Raw genomic sequence first — 22,293 nt, 5'->3', positions numbered from 1 at the left:
CAGCAAAATATCAGCCATTGGTTAACAATTAAAAAACATGGGATTTACTTAATATTTCATAAAAGTACATCCTATATTACGCATGAAAATAAACAATAGTATACTTGTGTGAAATTTACTTGTGTGTACTGGTTCTCAAGGGATTTCCTGTTTTTTCACTTGACTTTATTAGAGACACGGTATTATTAAATTAAGGCTATACGAGTAACAGTTTACAAAAGCACTAGGTTAGTGCCCTTCCATTTTTGGTGATTTGCAGCAGTTTTAAGACTTTCTTAGTTTCTTGTTGCTCAAATGGGTGTAATCTCTGATATTTATATGTTTTCCTCGTCTTTATTGCTTTATTTTCCTCGCCGGATAGTGTCACTCATAGTGGTTGAAATGCCACTCCTAATTACACTGGAATTATGAAAATGCCACACATAGCAATCTGAAACCTTGGCAGCTATGTTAGAGCAGTGTACTTCTTGCAGTATAAAATGCTTCAACACCTCATTAGGGGTAGTAAGCACTAAATAAATACAGTTACAATCGTGTACTGTTTCAAGGCGCATTGCAGCTGAACCCACACAATGGAGAACAGATACCATCATCTTGCCTCCTCTATCTGGACTGTGAAGAGCACACGTGAAGTTTGTTTATAGTCTGCCGGAGGCCCCTCTCGTCTTGCCATCTGTCTGTTTAAGACATCCTGCTTTCACCCGTCTTTGCAAGCAAAGCCAACAGGTTAAGCCACTCCATAACACGGGGCTAAAATACAGGAACACTAACAATGCCAACAGGTCCCGGATTGCCGTGAAACATTGGTTTTGCCAATGCTTGTTCTTACATTTATCTTGAACCTGAACCTTCCACCTTAATCCCTCGTACTCGATGGCCAATTTTTGGAACAAACTAGCGTTTCTGGATTTAATGCTGTTTGGATGTACGGAAGGAAACCCAGTTTGCAAAATACTTTCAAAACTCGTTAAATATTTGATGGGGTCAGGTGAATCCGGAAGAGGAAGTGCACATCGAGCGCAGCACTGAATGTGAGCCGTAGGCAGTCCGTTGCCGCTGTGCACGGTTCCTACTCAAGTCGCCCTGGGTACGCACAGGAAATGACAAAGCACAATCGTGCTCTCTCCTATTGGTTGGTCTTAATTCGAGCTCTTTACCTTTCACGAGCAGCAGCTTGTCCTTGGTTTTGTCGGGGTACACTGTTGTTGCGTCTGCTGTATCTCCCTGCGACTCAGCAGACGCCATACCCGCTGCCCAGCCCATGAAGGCAGGGGGTGGCAACCCGAAGAACCTCCGCCCCTCCAGCAGCACACACAATATGGCGCCCGCACAGGCGCCTTTAGTTTGCTGGCTCCCCCGGTTGTCACTGCGCAGGTGCCAAATCAGGAGGGGAAAGGGGGCGCGTCTAGGTTGATAGTAGAGTGCGGCGAAGTTTAAGTTTGAACGCAGATATGTTTAGTTTACGTTAACCTCTGCTAGGGCTTTCTACCTCTGTTGCGAAGCCATGTTTTTTTATGTTTGTTTATTTATGTATGCGTTTTGAAATAGCGCGTGCTTTACCGAAGGCATAGGCGCAACTAGAGTCTTAAGGGGGGGACTGAGGGAAAATCTCTGGGGGGGGGGGGGGGTGAATATTCACGCAAAAGGCAGAGTGGAGCTGCAGGCACTGGGGTGGGGGGGCATCAAAAGCCTCATTAAACAGTCAACATTTGTTTAAAAGACCTGTGAAGTGCTCGGGTTCGGCTGTGTGTGCCTGGGAAGCTGTCTCATCCCGGGCTGACACACACGACGGGGGAGGGGTATGAAACAGATACATGCTGTAGACACGTCTACACTTACTCGTGGTGAGAGTTACAGATATGCAAGTTGCTAATTCACTAAAGATTACATATGAAGACAATTTGAAGTGATTAGGGTTGGACAAATATATATTACATTATAACTGAGTATGATCTTCTCACCCTAGCTGGGGTGCTTGCAGTTCTCATTCAGCCAGGCCTTCAGGGTGAGGTGCTTTCGCCGGTGGCTTTCTTGGGCCTGGAGGGATCCCCCAACTGGTACTAGCTGTATGGGTAAACGGCCGGGTGGTGGTGGGCGAAGGTAGCATGCTGGAACCCGGGACTGTTAAGCTTATACTGCTTAACAGTCAGTCATTTTGGGTTAGTGGTAGCTCATTTTTTAAATCTTCATATTTTTTCAACAAGAAGTATCCGCATCAAACTTGCTTTCTTTTTCCAACATGCAGAAGATTCTAAAGGTGAATTGTAATGATGACTGCTCCATGGAAAAGGTTAAGTAGTATATTTATTCAAGCAGGTACAGAGAAGGTAATCCTACCAACAGGTCCAACAGACAACTGATCTCTCACCCACTATTCTGGAATACATAAGAAACCAGGTGATGCATCATAGAACATAGAACACTCACCTGTGGTCATGGAGATACAGATATGCCACATGAATTTCGTTTTTTATGAGAAAAAGTGGTCAAAAAGTGCTGTGTAAGAAAGCATTTGGTATTATTTGCTAAAAGGGCATCAAATAAATATTTGCTGTGCTAGGATTACCATATTCTTAGTTTTGAAGAATAAGCAGACCTGTAAAAAAATGCCAGAGCTTTTGCATTTTTCTAAGAGATAGATCTTTTTTCATTTTTTGTGGTTCAGCCTAATTGCAGTTTGTTGTGGAAACAGGTGTGAAGTGTGATCCCCGAAAGCTATACATTTCTTAAAAAAAGATAAAGTAGACAAGATTCTAATTCATCAAAGGGTCATGTGTGTAGATCCCTCAATGTGTACCCAAATAAACTGTTGAAATACAAAACTTATGAAAATGAGTAGGAAAACCAGCTATTTGTGACAATGTTTTCATCTGTAATCTCCAGTCTATGAGCGATTCACAAAAGCATTATCCCACTACATCCGACAGACTCTTCGGGATATGTAGGGGTGTGTAGGTTCTTTAACCCCTCCCATGCTTGTGACGAGACCGCTCCGTCAGGAGCCTCGGGTGGGCTGTGTTGGTGACGGAGCGGTCCTGTCACGGCCCGCTCCGCGTGCCTGTGCGGTGCGTTCTATTGAGCGGGCGAGGCCGTGACGGAACCGCTCCGTCACAAGCACAGCCCACCCGAGGCTCGTGACAGAGCGGTTCCGTCATGAGCATGTGGGCGCCGCGCGGCCCCCCTCCCCCCTAGCGCTGCGGCGGAATTGCCGCCGCAGCCAAGGGGTTAAGTTCACACGATACCTGGGCCAGATCCAACAACCGAGCTGCACCTTATATTACCTAATTATAGCAACACATTAACTTTTAGTTTTTCCAGTTAATTTCCCTTTTTTGTTTTTTACTATTCGGGAAGAGCACATTACCATGTCTATTTAACATATGTGGGTTTTTTTCTCAGTAAATTTCTTGGGTTTGTTGAACATAATGTTGCAGTGCAAGCGTGGCAACATTTTTATTATACCCTTACTCTCCTAACCGTACCTGGCCCCTTACGATTAGACAATCTGCAGCACTTCCACTTACCACAGAGGCAATGATCCTCTGATAAATCTTTCTCCGCCGAGAAAAGGGGTGGAAGTCAGGGTGTCCAAACACCACATTAGCTGTCCAATGAGGGTCATTAATTGGCAGCCGACTCACAACTTTGAGATCAGATTTAGGTACACCACTATTAAAACCATATTGTAGAAATAAAGAATAGCAACAGTTTATTTAGACCGTTAGTCTTTAAACCGCATAAAACATGGCATTTTGTTTAAAATTCTAACAAATTATTACAAATTCATCATCTCATTACATTATAAAAAAATAATTTTCCTAGCATCAATCTTAATTTTGTTAGAAACAATTCCATACGTAATTTATGAACATATTCAAATAACACATATGTGAACCAAAATACTAAAATTCTATTTAGAAACGTTTACAATTATACAGTTTAAAATCTCTATTTATCATTACTCAGTCCAATCCTCCAATCCCTATTCCATAAACAACCTTTAACAGCCTGGCTAAACTTTGCCACAGCTATTGCAATATAGAGATAATGCATGTCCATAAGGAGCTCAATTGCTTGCGCATGTGACCTAGTGCCATACTTTAAGAAAACTGGTCGTAAAAACTATTAGCAGGTCTAACAATTTTTGACAATCCATTAAAATGTGTAAACATTTGCATTTCATGCCTATTCTGCATGAACATCTACCATCAGGTTGCATCAGTTCCCTTTTTATTTTGTCATTTGATCGAGCAGGATTAATACCAACTCTCACCCTTAATAAATCCATTCTGAGCCATTGATTAGGTGTCTAGATAGGGATACCAGTTTTCTTTCCTCCAACTATTTAACATCAATTGCCCTGACTCTTTTTTGTATCAGGTACTCTATGTCAATGAGTCTAGACTTTACCTTCCCTAAAGATTTGAGTGCACTTTTTGGTTCATCAATATGCAAGGACTGTGGATCAATTTTCACCTTCAAATTATCACACTTGGACCTGGACGTTCCATGATGTCATGTCTAGCTCCAACATAATTGCCTGTATCATCGATGAGCTAGTTAATGACATAAATGCATTTAATCATTTCCCTTCCTCACTGTCCCACTTACTTTTCCCTCCTAGACATAGAATTTCTGCTCCATACTGCAGTTGTGGGGGCAAACCGTCTGATCATTAGCTCCCTCCATGGTTACATTCTGTTGAAAGCTAGCTAATTTCACTAAAGATTAATCTGTTAATTTTGTAGTCAGATGTTTTGGGTATAAATAGCCCCATTTCTCTTTCATACTCCTCTTGAGAGGCCCATTGTATATAGGTGTTCACCACAATCACACGGTCATTTAACCTTTCAGAAACCAGCAGGGATAACTCAATTCAATAATAAGCTTTATTGGATGTATCAAACAGCCATATAAGCACAGTATACATTCATGTTACATATAAATACAATTTAAAAGATTGACATTCATAATAAGATATCATTTGGATAATAATTTCATTAAAACATCACAGGGTCCGTCAGTTCACCTAATGGCAGTAATAGAATCATAGCAGTGATTTTTTGTGACAGAACTCCAGCGCGCGAAGCTTCAGCAAAACATAAAGTGCAAGGTGCCTAATTAAAAGGGTCACTCCAGCCATAGGGCAAGTGATTTGTTGCATTGAAACATCATGCTCTTCCTGGAGTTAATTGAATTCAAATAAAATCAGATACAAATTTGGCAGTTGAACAAGACAATGTCAAAACGAAAATCCCAATTTAGTCTAGGTTATGCCTAATAAAACTCAAGAATTTTTCTATGGGTTTAGCAAAACACTCTATTTCCAGAAGTTGGAGAGTGAGGAAAGCGGGGCGACACCTTCGAAAACCCATAATTTTTTAAATCGGCATAAGCCAGAGTCTCCTTGGTGCGCGGTAAAACTTACAAAATAGGATTGTGTGGATTGGACGGAGATGTCGTCACAAGGACATGGTTGTAAGTACTTTGCCCAATCGTTAATTGTAGGGAAGGTGACCAGACGGTGAAAAATATCCAATCTAAACCTAGTTAGTAAAAGTCTTTCATGACTTGAAAAATTAAAAGTTAGGTAAGGTTGGATAATCAAAGTTGTTTGGGTTAATAACGAATGTTGAACTGTAGTTTTGCTGACCTCATTTGCCAGCCGCAGTGATTCTAAATGCGGCAAGCAAAGTTTTTTAAACGTTTTCTTCGGGAGTTCAGCGATTAGGATGGGAGAATGATAATATTCAGACCCCCCAGGATATAGCGGCATGGATTAGCAAATTTAGCGGCACAAAAATGGAAATTTAGCGGCACAAATATGGAAATTTAGCTGCAATTTTGCGGCATTTTATTTGGCAGTTTTCCCTACAACAAACACAGATATCTTAGTGGGCACTGTTGTAAAAATCACGGCATTTTTACAAAAGTGCCGATTTAGCGACAAACCGCGAAATCACGAAATCCTGGAGCATCTGAATAGTGGAGAAGTTACTGACGTCATGCCAGGTGAGCGTTGTGAGGGAAGGAAATCCTTTAAAGAGTCATTTTCATTCTGGATTTCCCTTCTCTCCTTGAAACGCAAGAGCAGCAACATTGTAGTGTCACTAGGGCTTTAAGTGGAAGCTTTTTCAATATTACATGTAACAAGCCATAGTTGCAATTATTTATCTTATGCAACTAATAACCATTGACCTAGCCAATAGTCCTGCCTTGTTGTAGGTATGATGTTACTTTATATCACATATCGGGATGCAATGACAGAAACAGCAAAATACAAGTCGGGCAGCACACTATGCTAAGCACAGATTTTTAGCGTAAGTGTTTTAGTTGCGGGTCCTCAGAGCAAAGGATTCTATGTGCCAGGTCCACAAACCCTTAAAATATTGGGTGAGCTGGTGTTAGTTTCATGAGGTCGTGACATCCAACTGGAGGTCCTCCATTCAGCCCGCAGGCACCACTTAGATGGTGTTATGGAGCGGGGTTGAGTTCCTCTCCACCCTTAGTGACCACTGCAAGCCCCGATCCAGAAGATATGTGGGGCCCATCAGTCCCTGGACTTGGGAATGAAGGGCTTGTCTATGGACTACTGGTGCATGCAGAGCACATATAAATGCTCCTCAAAAGGCAGCCTGGCGTCGGGCATGGGTTAATGAGGGTGGATGTGCATGATTCTCCATTCTCTTTAAACAAATACAAAGAAACGTGCAAAAAAAGATTGGCAGCCACCTTTGGGAAAAGTCTAATAACCCTATTAAACAGGATCAATATTACAATTTGAGCAAATGTTACCCTTCAAACAGCTATTTACAAACTGCTAATTTATCACACACAAACCTATACATCAACAGAATATATAGAACAATAGCAAGCAAAAGAATGTAACCACTGTAGTCAACCTTGAATTGTGGCAAAGTATTGTGCTGGTCTGTACACAATTAAAGAAGCAATGCACTCGCACAAATCTGAAATGCAAATACTGCCCTGGGCAACGCGAACTCTTAAAATTCCAAAATAGAAAGATGGATTTCCACGCCGATAAGTCCTATGCAAGAAAGCAATAAACTACTTTCACTGGAAAGTTGATATTTTGATTAAAGCCTTGCTTGCTCCTTTCTACAATCACGGAATACAATTCTCCCACTTCTGCCCCAAAATCTCCCTCCTAAAAGTGTACCCATCCATCCTCCAGTCCCACAGTTTCATCTCTAGTCGACCTACAGCTCTCAATTAAAATGACATGGTCTGCGCATAAACCAATTGAAACTCAGTTGTTATCGCCCTCGGAAGGATGAAAGATTGAGCTGGAACAGCTCACAGTAAAATGTGGCCACGTACATACTTGTTTCTCCTGTACTGGCCAAACCTGCGACCTGCTCAGCCCCCCCCCCTCCCTCTCTCTATACACATCAGAAGGCGAGAGCAAGGTCAGGCTGCCTGCATCCAAGACGATCTAATTGCAGCCGCCCCCGAGTACTTAACAGGTCCGTAAAAGACCATTTACATGTAAATTCAGGCACTCTAACTATGGTTCGAATAATTAGCACCCCCCCCCCCCGCCCGAAATTTGGCTCTAGGTGCCCGCCTGTGTCTGACTCACCTTTCATCTTTTCTACAGGGCGTGTTAAAAACAGCACCTCCTGTAAAATTTACGTGAGTGCTAATCTGAAAGCACATTGTTGGCTGTGATTGCTGTAAAGCAGCAAGATTGGTGTTTAGTCCTGCCGGCAACGGCTGAATTGAATGTAACGTGTTTGCGCTTTCAGACGAGGTGTCGGGAGCCCCCTTCATCAATGCCCCCACTCACAGGTGGCAGTCTTGCTGGAGCCATAAACTGTCCTGGCCTCTCTAATCCACAATGCGTGTACAATTACTCAATCACCTCTAAATTAGCTAGTACGGCACGACGTAATGACGTGTGCCCGTACAGCCAATCAGAGGTCACCGTTTTGTGAGCTGTCTGTCAAGACCTTTTTTTGCGGCAAAAAACATAAATATCGCGGTCATAGCGCTATTTTGCCGATTTCGCGATTTTATTGCAAATCGCGAAATCGCGAAACACTGGAGGGTCTGAATATTGTGCCATGCCCAAGACATTAAGAAATTTACTGATGTAGGCTATCCATCCAATCTTATGGGCATTCTCTAAGGAAATACAGTCCTGTATAAACCTTTGACAGAAAATAGTTTCACTAGAGGACCAGATACGGTGCCATAGGAGAAGAGGTTGGATTTTAACTAAGTCTGTCAAATAGTTCCAAATGGCATACGTAGGTTGCTTTGCCCCGTGGGACAGCAAGAAGGAATCTTAAGAAACTATTTTCCACCATTTATAGAGCTTCAACCTACCCGTATCCCCACACTCCAGCCCCATATATTGCAGTGGCTAAACATTTAGCCTTATATATCTCTATGAGTTCAACAGTAGGCCTTCTACCCAGTTTACTTGTAAAATTAACCAAGGCAACTGTTGCCCTCATGAAGAGCAATTTCCTCGACTCAATGGCATGCTTCCAAGAACATTTGTGATCAATAACAATTCCCAAATACGAATATGTGGTTGTGCTCTCAAGTTTTTGTTTGTCTATAAAATGGCCTTCATTTTCTTAATCCTGGGGCCTGCAGACATGACCAACGTTTTTTTAATGTTCATTTTCAGGTCCCGGTTGGCCATGAAAGTGCTGTATCTCACAAGAGCACGTTGTAATTCCAAGGGGGTGCGGGCTAGAATCACAGCGTCATCGGCGTAGAGTAACGCCGGTATTGGGCGATTGTTAATGGTAGGAAAGTCCTGACACCCTGTTACCATGGCATGTTCCAGGCCATTGGTATAAAGGTTTTTTTTAATTTATTTTTGTATTTTTTTATTGAGTTTTTACCCCTTTTTATATGACATGTACAGGGCACAATCAAGAAATAAGAACAAATAAGATTATGTAAAGTACATATATAAAATCACTCATTACATAAATGCATTAATCTACATGCTGTTACATTCTTAAATCGCGACTTAATTACTGGAGAACATAATCATCTAATTACAATTTAATACTCAAAGAAAGAAAAAAAAAAACAACAGAGAGAGATAGAAATCAGGAAGAAAAAAGAAAAGAAAAAAGAGGTAGTAAAAAGCGAAAAAACTCCGAACACCAACAGCTCAACACAATGTCTATCAGCTAACATTTCCTTCTTTCCATCGAGAAATCGGTTCCCAAAATTGTATACCTAGTTTCCTTCCCTTTTTCCCCTTCCTAGCATATATAGCTAATTCTAGCTTATAAATTGAGAGTAGTTTGGCTAACCATTGATGATATGTTGGGGGCAGGGGATCAAGCCATGCCGTAGCTATACATAACCTCAGAACTGCCATTGCTAAGAAAATAAATCTTCCGTTCTGTATCTGCCCCTCTGCCTCAACTCCTAGTAATATTATTGATGGAGTTAATACACTCTCGATTCCTAATGCATTGTTTAGAAAATTCTCTATACCCTTCTTGGTTGTTTCCAGATGGTGACATGATGCAAAGACATGTACTAAATCAGCCTGTAAGCTGCCACATCTAAAACATCTAGTACCTGATATAGCTCCCCATTGGGCAATTTTCGCTGGTGTATAGTACAGATGGTACAGTACTTTGTAGTGCTGGGATTGTAATGAGGCTGAGCACAACAGTTTTTTGTCCCATATCTAATGATAGGAAAAACTGGGCCCGGTCTATACCTAGACCAGTTGCCCATTTATCCGCCCACTTTTCCAAATCATCTTTCTTTAAGTTGGATAATTCTAAATAGAACCTCTTAATCGTACAGTCTATACCTGTTTGTATGACCTCCAATATTGGATTCTTTGTAAAGCCCGCAGGGCCCCCCTTTTTTTTATTAATAAAATTTCTTACTTGAAGGTATTTGAAAAACTGTCTTGTGTCTAAGCCGTAGCGTATCTGTAGCTCTGAAAATTGAACCATGCAGTGTGAATCTAAAATATCACCAATCTTCCGAATTCCTTTCCTCCCCCAATCGTTAAAAACTGTATCAGAAAACACCTCACTAGGGAGAGTTGGGTTGCCTTCTAACCTTGTATAAGTATTATATTTTCCAATGCCAAACCGCTTAGTGAATGACTTCCATATTTTATAGGCTGCTAGAATAGTCTTGAATCTTGTCCTTTTGTAATAACTTGCGTCTGTAAATTTCAACAGTAAATGTTCTGCCTCCGCTCCCATAACTAATCCGTAAATAGCTAATGTACCAAATTGCAATGTATATGGACCCATTAATCCGTAGGATAGAGATCTGTGAGAGAATTACTCTCTTGCCCACACATCTGGGGCATTGTAAGATTCTTGCATACGCTGATGATGTGGCAGTGATCACACCAAACCCGACGGAGGCTATTGGGCAGATAGAGTTCGAGGCACAGAGGTTTGGTCGTATTTCGGGATACGCTTTAAATACCTCTAAGACACAGATAATTAAAAATTCTTATGCACAGTGTAATGACATCTGTGTGGTTCAAACAGGGGTGTATCTTGGAGTTAATATTACGGCTGAGCTGGATATCTTAGTGGAAAAAAATATAGCCCCAATAATTGCTAAAGTAGGGAAGCAACTAGACAGACTTGATAATCTACACCTCTCAATTGGTGGGCGAACAATTATTGTTAAAATGATGGTATTGCCAAAATCTTTATACATATTCAGAGCGATCCCATTATTTGTTGAGAATAAGTGGTTTAAGACCTGTGAACATATGATCAACCGGTTTATTTGGGCAAAGGGGAAAACAAGGAGAGCGCTCAGATTTATGTCATTAACACGTGAAAGGGGAGGATGGGCGCTACCCGATATAAAGTTATATTATTGGGCATCAGCATTACAATATATGGGGGGCTTATTGGGAGGAGCAGAGGTAGAAGCCCAGGACGAATTTGGTATAAAGGTTGAATAAAAACGGGGCCAGGACACAGCCCTGCCTAACTCCTCTCTCTACCCTGAACGACTTTGTTAACTCACCCCCCACGCCATACCTCACTCTAGCTGTGGCGTCGGAGTATAATTTGTGTAAAAAGTTTACGAGTGACGCCTCTACCCCATGTCCAATAGAATGGACCATAGTTTGGTATGGCTGACAGTCGAAAGCTGCCGACAAATCAACATACGCCATGTACAGAGCCCCCCCTTTTTCATTTACATATTTACCTATTAGGAGAGACAAATTAAGGGCTTGCTCTGTGGTGCCCAGTCCCTCAAGGAACCCAAATTGTAAGTCTGATAAAACTTTGTTGTCATCCGCCCACTGCTGGAGACGCTCTAAAATAACCCGCCCAGCCACTTTCTCCAGAGAGTCCAGCAAAGAGTAAGACGGTAACAAGAGGGCAATTGGCGATCCCCTTTTTTAAAGATAGGAACGAGGATAGATTGTGACCTCCATGGTTACGAAGGGCCGTGGAGCCCGAAATGCATAGGGCAACTGGGCATTTCTCGAAAGAAACAATGGATTGTTAAAGGAATGTATCGTAAATGTAAACTGAATATTATGAAATTTAATAATGTTCTGATCAATTGTATACTTTCAGTAAAAAAGTATTGAGAAAAACCAAATGTTGAGTATTTTGCTAAATGTCATGAAAGAAATTTGATTAGCTTTGCTTTAGAATTCCCAGCAGGGATAAGCAACAGTGCACTGAGGGCAAGCGGTTTCGCTTGGTTTGTTGATTTTATGTATTAAGCTCAATTGGGACATTGTGCAAACCTCAGTAGCACGCATAGAGTAGTTTATTTTAAAACAACTCAGAAAAACTTTTTAAAAAAGGAGTGCCCTTCCTTAAACAATTTCTTTTTTGCAACATTAACATTATGTCCAGCAATGAGGCAGAGGGTGTTGCCGATATATCCAAGCCCAATGAGCTATTGTGCACCAATTCTTCTAGTGACTTGGAACCTTGATTCACCCATCGACCCATACCTGTATCTGCACTTGACCTTATGTCCAAGTCCGAAGTATCTTTCTGGTCTTGCAGCTCTTTTGAGGTATTCTCCTCGTATTCCACTTCAACAGTGCTGGTAATACTCCGCCTCCTTGCCCACTCTCAGTTACTTAATTCCTCCGCTAATTAACAGCACCAATTACCACCTCCACTTTGCCCTGTCCAGTACAGCTCTCTGGCCTGCTAAGAAATTATGACATTAAATTAAGAGGGGCATTCCATAAATCCCCAAATTCGCTGACCTCTGCTGTGGTGTATAAGGCTTGCCGTGTTTCTGACCGTCTTAAATAGCCCCTTCTCGAGGTTATTTCCCTTCTGCAGCTCCCCCCTGAATGCGAGGGCCTTCCTTTCCCCCTCCAGGGGGTTCCCGTGGCTGGGACACCCTCAACGCCCTTTTTCGCCAGTAGCTCGTTTCCAGTTTCCTAAAATGCTCTCTTTGCGCTTTCTTCGGATACGGGGACGTAGTAACCCGTTGATGCAGCCTCCCAGCTGTTCTCCACTCCTGCGTTCACCCGCTGCAAATCCGAAACCGGAAGTGTGCATGTGACACAAGACTCGACAAGACGTTGGCGTTCACGTTGCACGGCAGCCGACAAGACCACAGCCTTGTTCGGTCCTGGTACTGCCTCGAGGTTGGTCAACAGGAAGGCCCAACCTCCTGAAGTTAAGTCAAGTTAGGAACGCAAAACAAAAGAAATAACACTTGATGTTCTGTCAGAGCACGCTAATTCTCCATACAACACATTACCATTTTTTGTAGAATAGCACAGTTCAAGTGGAAAAACCAACAAGACTCCAAAATAGACTCAGACAGAAATTAGATTAATATGATTATGGTATTATAGGTAGGGAGTTCATTGCCACAACCAATCACTTGAGAATTTCAGTTAAGAATATCACAGCTTGTATAAAAATGTCGAACACTGCGGCAGGCTTTATCAGAGGGTTATTATAAAATCAGAGTTACAGAGTCCCACCACCATTAAGGATAGTTCGTTTTCGAAGAGCTTGAATCCTACAAAGAATGGGAAAGGGTTCAAATTCAAGTCTATTTAAGGGAATAAAGGAAATGAAAAATGGTTCAGCAAAGAAGGTTTCAGTCCACCAGTTACCGACTGTAGCATCAGCAAGGCAGTCCAAAGAAGGGAAAGTTCTCAAAAATCGATCAGCATAGCCAGAAACGCAAAAAGGAAGAAAAGTACCTGCCGATCAAAATCAGACATAGGCGTAACATAAAGGTCCTTCAATAAATTAAATAACCCCCAAGCCGAAATCTACGTATCCTTGTTCACTAAACCTACTGCTAGGAACACTCTATTGCAGTATGGCAGCTTCCATGCGCGCTGCCAGCGGGATAGTATCCCGTTTAGCCAATTCCTCCGCATTCGGAGAAATTGTTCTGCTATCAAGGACTTTCTCCATCAAGCTGATATCCTCAAAGAGAAGCTGATTCATCGTGGATACCTGTATAAACTTATCAAGGAAGGGTTTAAACGGGCGAGGTATTATAATTGAGAGTCCATGTTTGAGCCTAAGAACCGAGAACCCTTGGATAAAATAGTTTGCATAACCAGACATTCCAATCTGAACTACAAATTAAGACAAGCTATCAATTCCTGCTGGTATCTCCTCAACCTAGGCAATGAAAAAGAACATCTGCCTAAACCCATTTTTGCGTTCAGGAGGAATAACAATTTAAAGAAGTACCTTGTTAGAGGAAAACGTCAGGAACCCCAGAAGCCATCCCAAACATCCATCGATGGCCTGGGCCCTATCTTGGGTAACCACCGATGTGGTAACTGTCAGGCCTGCCCTAATGCCCTTACTGGGGACACGATTATCACTTCTTCCCGTACCATCTCCCTCACTAAAATGGCCAACTGTCGCACCTATAATGTGGTCTACATTATTATGTACCCGTGTGATCTCCCATATGTTGGTGAAACTGGACGAGAGGTGCACCTTAGGATAGGGGAGCATAAATCTAATATACGGACAAACAAATTATGTGCCCCCATTGTGGCTCATTGGCACCAGAACAATCACTCCAAGAATGACCCTAAGTGGTTTGTATTGGAGAAAATTCAGGTGCACCCTGGCTCTGACCCCACGGCCGTACGCAAGAAGAGAGAGGTTTTCTGGATATACCTCCTCAACACAGTGGAAAGGGGTCTCAATGAGGACTGCCCATGGGCTAATGCTATCCTGTAACGGACCCCCCCGGCTGGGATTGTGTCCTTATCCTACATTTTGTGCCCCTTTGGGGCTATGCCCCTTGGTAAATTATGCTGGAATATCTGATCTAGCCGGTCTCCTTTTTTCCCAATTCCCCCCCCCATTCCCCCGTCCCTCCCACTCTCCACTTTTTCCCTTTTTCCCTCCCCCCACCCTCTTGTGTTTTAATGATCCCATAGATGTATTCTGGGAATACCCTGCTTAATCCCCAACTGTTGGTTTTGTAGATCTAGAAGCTTCTTATCAGTTACAATTATCGAATTGTAGCCCCCATGTGGGCGTTGGCTTTCTCTCCTCTATTGACTTGGAGAGTTTTGGTGTTCACTTTGCGACTTTTCCTCTTACACAGCTCGATTGCCCTTCCCTTTCTCTTGTTCCTTTGAGCATGTATATTACGGTCCTTTGACTCTTTATCTATAGGTTGAGCTGAAATTACGATATGGCCGCCATTTGACCTGACTTTGCTATCATAGGCCCTGTAGTCCTCCCTCTATGTTCTCTATTCTGATGCTTCCTGACGTTTTCTTACGCCTGTCCGTGACTTTTAAATCCGATGCCGATTTTACATTATCTCGACACCTGATGCTGCAAGAAACTTCGAGTGGACTTACCGGCCCTCTGAAGTGTATATATTGCGGATATCATCGACGCATCTTCGGTGAGTTGGATGTACTGTGGCGGGATGGGAAGTCGGCACAGATGGTGGCCCAACCGTAACTCTTTTAATATTTGGGCTTTGCGCTGGTGAGATACGAGAGAGGGGGGTCTTAGCCATCCTTCGCACGTTTTTGGCTGCTATCTGACCAACTTGTGGGGCGAATGTTTATTCAAAACGAATGGGATAGATATATTGGGCGCCGTGTGTGCGCGGTCACAACACCTGAGGCCGTTTTATTGACAGGCGATGTTAGTTAGGGCCACTGCTCGTGTGCCGAGCAGGCTTACGACCTTGTTAGTATATAAAAAGTGCACTACATTGTATATAGGTTGGGATGACTTGGCCTATGCTTTCCCAATAGTCTGGTTGTTTCTAGTGCAGGTGACGTTTTTTTAACCACTGTGATGAGCTCTGGCCTACAAGTAATTAGTTAGTCGTGTGAGTGCTCCGAGGTTTTTCTTGTTGCCCACCCGACGCTCCTTGGCCGCAATTTTTGAATTAATTTACTAGGTAGTTCTTCATTATCTTATAGAATTCTGAAAGACTCCTATGAACGCCACTTATCCCTGAAAGGTGCCTCCAGACGCATCGGCTTATTCGTTTCCGACTCCTGACGCCCGTTCCTAACTGACCGGACTCCCTGCTAACGATTTTGACCATTCATGGTAGGTTCTCTCTGTATATAAAAATTTATTTAAGGCCTTTATTGGGTTGTTTTGACCATCTCTATGCCGGAACCCCGAGAAATATCCTTTCCTACATTCAACGGCCTATGTTCCCCCTACAGATCTTGCTTTGAAGCCTCGAACGCTTGGATCCCATAATGGTCTGGCCCCGTGAGGCCAGTGTATTTATTTGAAACTTGGCGTGCCTCCATTTTAATTGGTATATATTAATTTGAGCTAAATATTTTATTGCATGCTTGTTTTAATCACTTAGGGTGTTGTTATGAACTGCACTTATCCTTTTTTGTCTTTGTCACCTCATTGGTGTCTGGTATATTTTATTTGGCTTCTTCATCTGAGCTCTAAATCTTAATAATCTGGATTGGTTTTCACTCTTTGCCGCCTCCGCTAAACAGGGGCAATCCCCGTAATTCTACTAATTTGTACCTTTTCTCTTACCCCTACACTGCTATACTTATTGGTGATGTGATGTATTTTGTTCTTTTGATGTAAAATTATTGTGTGTGTACCTAATGTGAATCTTGCAGTTTTTTCCAGGCTTCCATTATTTGTTCCTTATTTATATAAGATATCCTTGTACTTCTACCCCTGAACCTCTATGCCCTTTAACTAAATGAATTAGTCAGTTTTGATTGTTTCTGAACTGTGCATTATTTCTACAGATATTTTGCACCACTGTGAAACTGTACATCTCTGCCCTGACGAAGGTGTAGCCCCGCCAGGGGCCTTACACCGAAACGCGTTTCGGCGTTCTTCTCATCTGGGGACAACCTGACCGACCTTGGTTTTATACCCTGATGATTGTATTCCATCTTTCACAATCAGATCAGTTATTGACTGCTATGTACCTATGGATGTGTTGCTTATGTGTGGTATGAATTATATGGTATTTTGGTATGTATGATGGTATGAGAGAGGCCGTATGTATGTGGGACTTTACTGTTGATTTATCTGGTCCTTATTTATATGAAAAAAATTCTCCCTATGTGACATGATAACTATGTATTGATAAAAAAAAGTTTTTTCTATGTAATAAAACTTTTATATATTCGTTATCATGTTCTGATATGATTCATTTAGGCTCCGGGGGTATTTAATTTATCGAAGGACCTTTATGTTAGGCCTATGTCTGATTTTGATCGGCAGGTACTTTTCTTCCTTTTTGCATTTTGTATTTTCCCGGCTTACCTGCTTTGTATTAGCTGGGGATCCCCCTTCTATTTAGCATAGCCAGAAACTCCAGGATTTTGCAGCTTTGGGTGGCAAATTTCACAGCCAAAAAAGCAAAATATGCAGCCCAAAATCTCAAAATGTGTGGTATTTTTGTGGTGGGCAAAAAATATGCCTGCCACAAAAAAAACAAAGGCTTCTGCTCTGTCCCTGCTCGAAACCTCACGATGTCACAGTCTGTAACTTTGCAGAGTCTCCAGCAGCACAGCGCCTGGAATCGGAGGGTGTCTGATGTCAAAGAGAGCAGATTACAACATGAAACCTCTTTTTAGCATCAGACATAATCCTATGCATGCAGGGCAGCAGGGTTCGAGGGGTGGTGGCAGAAAAGGTTGAGGGTAGGTAAAAAAACAATTAGTAGACATTGGGAGGTTAGGGGTTAACGGAAGACAATGGGAAGCCCAGCGAGAAAAGTGCACTGGCGGGTGGGTGACAGGAGAGCCATTCAAGGGTCCGCATGGTGCACACAAATGTGTGAGGTGGCCTGCAAGCTATTTTGCTCAGGAGGGGAAGAGGTGCATTTCAAAGGCAGACAGCAGTGGAATTTAACACCTCTGCTGATTGCTGGCCTGTTGCTCACCCTCTCTTTACTGGCTCAGTGGCAGCATAGAGCCAGTAAAGAGAGGGTGAACAGCAGGTTTAAAAAAAAAACATATTTTGTGAGCACTTTTGTAAAAATCGCTGCATTTTTGCAAAAGTGCTGTTTTCACGATTATTTTTGCAAATCACGAAATCCTGGGGGGTCTGCATAACATTCTCTCGCCAAAGGAAAATAATTTTTTTTCGATACCCTTCCTTTGAGGTTTCTTCTTTTATAAAGCCTCTAACAGCATACCGGTGATGTAGCATCCCACCACCATCAAAAATTGTTGTATGCTCAAATTCACATAATGTCACCTAGGACACTTGCAACAGTGAAATGCTTTCACATGCTGATCATGAGAAGTGAGATTTGGAAGTCCACATAGACCTAACATCGGTGAAAAAGAGATATAAACTCACTCAATAGCAATAGCTGAAATCCTATTTCCACAGGAATATTTCTTTGTGAATGTTGAAGAAACATTCAGCGGTCAACATTAGAGAAAAAGCGTTTAAAAAAAAAAGTTTTCAAGTTAGCATCACATGTTTGAAATGAAATAAGCTCTAAACCAACATCAAATATAATGTAATTAAATCCATTCAAATAGAAAATATATAGAACTTTGATCAGAGATTATTACATGAAGATAGCTAACGTTAGAAATACCCTACTGTCACGATTTTTGTGTATAATTTTCTAAATTCACGTCACAAAATTTGTTTTTCATGTTTCCTAAACTTTAGAATCTCTAGTATTGCTATGTATAATTTCAAAATCATATATAGTTTCTACACGTTTTTGTACCGCCTTTTGAATGGTGCATTCAAACAGAAAGCATTAGAAACACTAGGCCACTTTATTAATGGCATAATTCCATCAATACAGATTAATAAGCACCATTTCATAAGAAACTTATTACTGAAACTCTTTTATATGTATTTGTATTACTTTTTATGTATATTTTCTTCATCTTGCATCTTAAAGCACACTTTTACGTTCCTTCTGTTGCACTTGGCTTATTTTCATTTGACACTATATCTAACATATGCAAAGTGCAAATTCAGCTTTTCATGTCTTAAATTAGTAAATGTGTTGTGTATTATGATTTTTAAAATCATGCTACATCAGGTCCACCTCTGATGGCAAATCAAGCTATTACCTTATCTATCACATCAGATCTTGTCACAGATTATGGGTGTGTTGTCTTTAACTTTTCCTTCTACTCTCCTCCAAAGCTTTTATTTCATTATAGTATTTACATTGTTCATCCTCCGTTTCAAGATTAGCTCTTGTTCTTTTCACTCCACAATTTTTATTCTTTTTATATCTGCAAAATTTGATTGATTAAATATCAGCAGCATTATGCACAAAGAGATCGCCACTAAAGGTCTCAGGATGGAAATCACCAATCCAGTTCCTAAATTTCCCAACCAGTTGCTAACTTTTGACAATCCTTTACCTATCGTTTCCCAGGCACCATCTGCTTTCAAGTCCTTGTTTAAGTCAGTAATGTTTATAATGTAACCCTCTAAATCGTTACTGCTGTCTGGCATTTACAGCAGCAATGTTGGACTTTTAAGAATCGTCAGACTCCACCTTTCTTCGTGAGAAGGCTATAAAGGGCAATTCGATTTTGAGTCACCATTAATCTTATTGTTATAATTTCTTCATTTGCAACACAAAAAAAACTGTTGTACTGGTAGCAAGTTTACCAACAATAGCAGACAGCTTTCAAATTTTCTGATAATTTAGTGCTACTCCTATTTAAAGTATTAGAACTCCAAGTATGTCACCTACTATCTCACTTGCACTTGCACTTCTTTTCATTCTTGTATTTGTACCCACTAAGTCTTCTTTAATTCGTGTAACATTATACATTTTTGGAAAAGCTATTCCCAAATTACAACTTCTGTACCATCCTTTCAGCAATTTGTAAAAATCACTCTTCCCACATATATAGTACACTCCAGGGAAAATAGGATCTACACCTCTAAATAACTTCACCAGTTTTGATACATTTTAAATGTATGCTCACATCCGCTAAGTACTACAAAAACAGCATTGGTATTTGACTTCTGTCTTTATATAAAAAGTTTGCCTTTATGTTGCCAGTCTAAAGCTAATGAAACTATTTCCTCTGTGATTTCTTTTCATCTTGCGGTAAGCTCCATAGAATTATTTAGGCAATGCATTATTATAATTTTTGACATTCTCTCTTCTAGTTTCCACTAAATCTATAAAGTTCTTTTCAGCTCTCACTAATTTACATGTTAGGTTATTTCTAACTGCATAAGCCATGCCCAAGAATTGAGTTGGTCTGAATACATAACCCATAGTCTCAATTGTTGAAGCTTCAGAAGGCGTATTTCCTTGTTTAAGCTTGGTAATTTCCGAAAAGATCCAATCTTGATTAGAGTAATGATACTGCAATTGATCAGTACGATAAAACAGGCTAGCTAACACACTGCAAGAAATGCCATACATTAAAGGTAAACTATGGTACATTACACCTTCAGCAACAGATGAAGGTATTTCTGTACAAATGTGCAATCACCAACATCCAGAGTAATTACATATTTTCTAAACAGATTAGTATAAACATTTGAGATAAAATATATTCCCAAAGCATTGTTTAAAGAGTCGTCATTCAGATCAGTAGAATCAGAATTATTTCTTTTAGTTGTTCTGGAACAAATAGTAGCAGTAGATTTATAGTCTTTCACAGAAACATAATATGGCAGGTTTAAGAAAATAAGCTTTGCAAATAATATCAAAACGATAATAGAAAGAATCACAGTGTATATACACTTGCATTTGGAAGAGATTCCAGTGTCAGATGGCATGGATAATAACAATTCTGACCGTTTAGCTGCAGAAAATCAAAAATAGCAGCAGTGGTTTGAGCAAATTCAACAAAGTCTTAGCACTCAAATTTATGGCAAAGCTCGAAATCTTCTCAAATATGGAAAGGCTCTCATATCAGTTTAGTTGATGAGTATGTTCAGGAAAAACTGTGTCAATCCATCCATTGGGACAGAAGTAAACAACATCCCTATATTCTAATATCAAGAGGAGAAATCCCTCACATTGGACCAAGTGTCTATGTCAATCTGTCATCTCATATTGCACAAGTTTCTATGTGAGTACCAACAACTGATCTAGCATAAGACAAAAACAAGTAATTTGTTAAAAAAATCTCAAAACAATTTATTGACCATAAAAATATAGTAAAAACATACAATTTAAGCTATTTCTTGCTTCGATAAACAGACTGATATTCCTCCCACTAGAGGTTACAATCTAAAAAAAATGTCAGTTAAAAACTTTATTGAGAAAACATTCAACGCAGCGTTTTGGTGACACCTTTGTGGTAAATAAATAATTAATTACCGGTACTATTTTTGACTATAATTAATAAACGGTTAGCTCAATAAATAAGAGTCAAGATACGAGGTAGCTAGAGTGTACAGGCTTTAATCAAGCATAAAGGACTGGAACAGGACAGCCTGCATGGGAATGGGATGGCAGGGCCCGGCAGCTGCCGGGGCAGGATCTGGGAATGGCTAGCAAACTTTTAATAACAGTGCACAATATTTATAGTTAAACAAATACATTACAGTCAATACAGTAGGCGTAGCAGTAGGCGGAGTTTGTAGCAGTCGCGAAAGATAAGGCATAAAGTGGGTAACAAGAAGGCGTGTACAGGGCGTATACATAAACATGTGATGCAAACGTAACAGAATATGTCATAAAAGGGGCGGAAACATGGAGGGGGCTACCTGAGCAGCTGGGACCTCTAACCTAGTGGTGCGCGCAAACTGGCGATGACGTGTTACTAGGGAGAACTGGGGGGCTATGACTTCTGCGCTAGAAGAGGAGACGAAAGTCTGGAGTGTCAGAGCGACATGTACCTAAAGCCTATCTAGTATCTGGTGTTTAGAGAACATGTTGATAGAATCCAAAAGTTATCAGGGCAAAGGCTAACAGACATTAAGACTGGTGCATGCATAATCCTATATGTAGTGTGTGTGCGAGGAATATTAAATAATACTAATACAGTATTTCTCTTACATGGAGACATAAAGGCTAGATCATGACGGAAACTATTGATGCGATTCAGTAGCTTAGGAAAGCAGAGAAGGAGAGCTGGACTGATAACTAGAATCATAACATACTCTTGGCAGACTCGGAGGCAGAGCCAGGCCGAGCCGGGCACTGCGAGGCATGAAAGTAAGCTAAGGGTCAGGGATACAGGTGGGGGCTGTATCGCTCCTCGGAGAGGGTTCAGGAAACAGGAGCTGAATCTGAGTCCGGGCCCTTTTGAGGCCTAGAAACGGGGACTTTTCAATGAATTAACGTGCACACTGTAAAACGTGGCAACGTAGCTTTACATAGGCCTAATATTCGTTGTATTCACGATAACTGGAAACTGGCATACTAGAGATGGACACAACTGTAATTGCGTCTTTAATCGATCATAGGGGAATACATGCATATCGATCATGCACATATGACATAACATGGGGAACACGTAGGCACATACGACATGGCAAAATTTACTTTTCCACATTCCCTCCTTGTGCCCTACGTTTCCATCAGGAAACATCAATATTCATGATACCATCTATCATTTCATACAGCATCATTTGCTCGTCTCGAATTGTCTTGGAACGGGACTTAGGACTAGGAATACAAGAGGTAGCACAAATGCCGCAAATCGCAGGGCCACATTGTATACAGAGGCAGCAACTGAATATGATCATTACTGCAATACCTAGAAATGACAATACTTTCCATCCCCATGCAGATATGATACTCCAGAGCCAACCGGACCATGTCCAGGTGCCTGGATTCTGGTGTAACTGATGGGCAATTTTATGAAGTCTGGTTATAGCTGAATAAACAGACGGC

The 22,293-nt window shown here is 41.2% G+C and overlaps 1 protein-coding gene across 1 annotated transcript in view; it reads right to left on the bottom strand.

Moving 5' to 3' along the window:
- The window catches only part of TMEM242 (transmembrane protein 242), a 59,886-nt gene extending 58,510 nt beyond the window's left edge, over positions 1–1,376 (bottom strand). The window contains exon 1 of the mRNA XM_078648639.1: positions 1,158–1,376. Within this exon, the coding sequence (XP_078504765.1) occupies positions 1,158–1,263 (106 nt within the window). The 5' untranslated portion in view covers positions 1,264–1,376. The remainder of the gene's footprint in view (positions 1–1,157) is intronic.
- Between the last annotated feature and the right edge of the window lie 20,917 nt (positions 1,377–22,293).

The sequence above is a fragment of the Lissotriton helveticus genome, chromosome 6, assembly GCF_964261635.1.
Source record: "Lissotriton helveticus chromosome 6, aLisHel1.1, whole genome shotgun sequence".
Classification (NCBI taxonomy): domain Eukaryota; kingdom Metazoa; phylum Chordata; class Amphibia; order Caudata; family Salamandridae; genus Lissotriton; species Lissotriton helveticus.
Note: the sequence above shows the minus strand (reverse complement) of the source record. Positions and strands in the feature narration are given on the sequence as shown.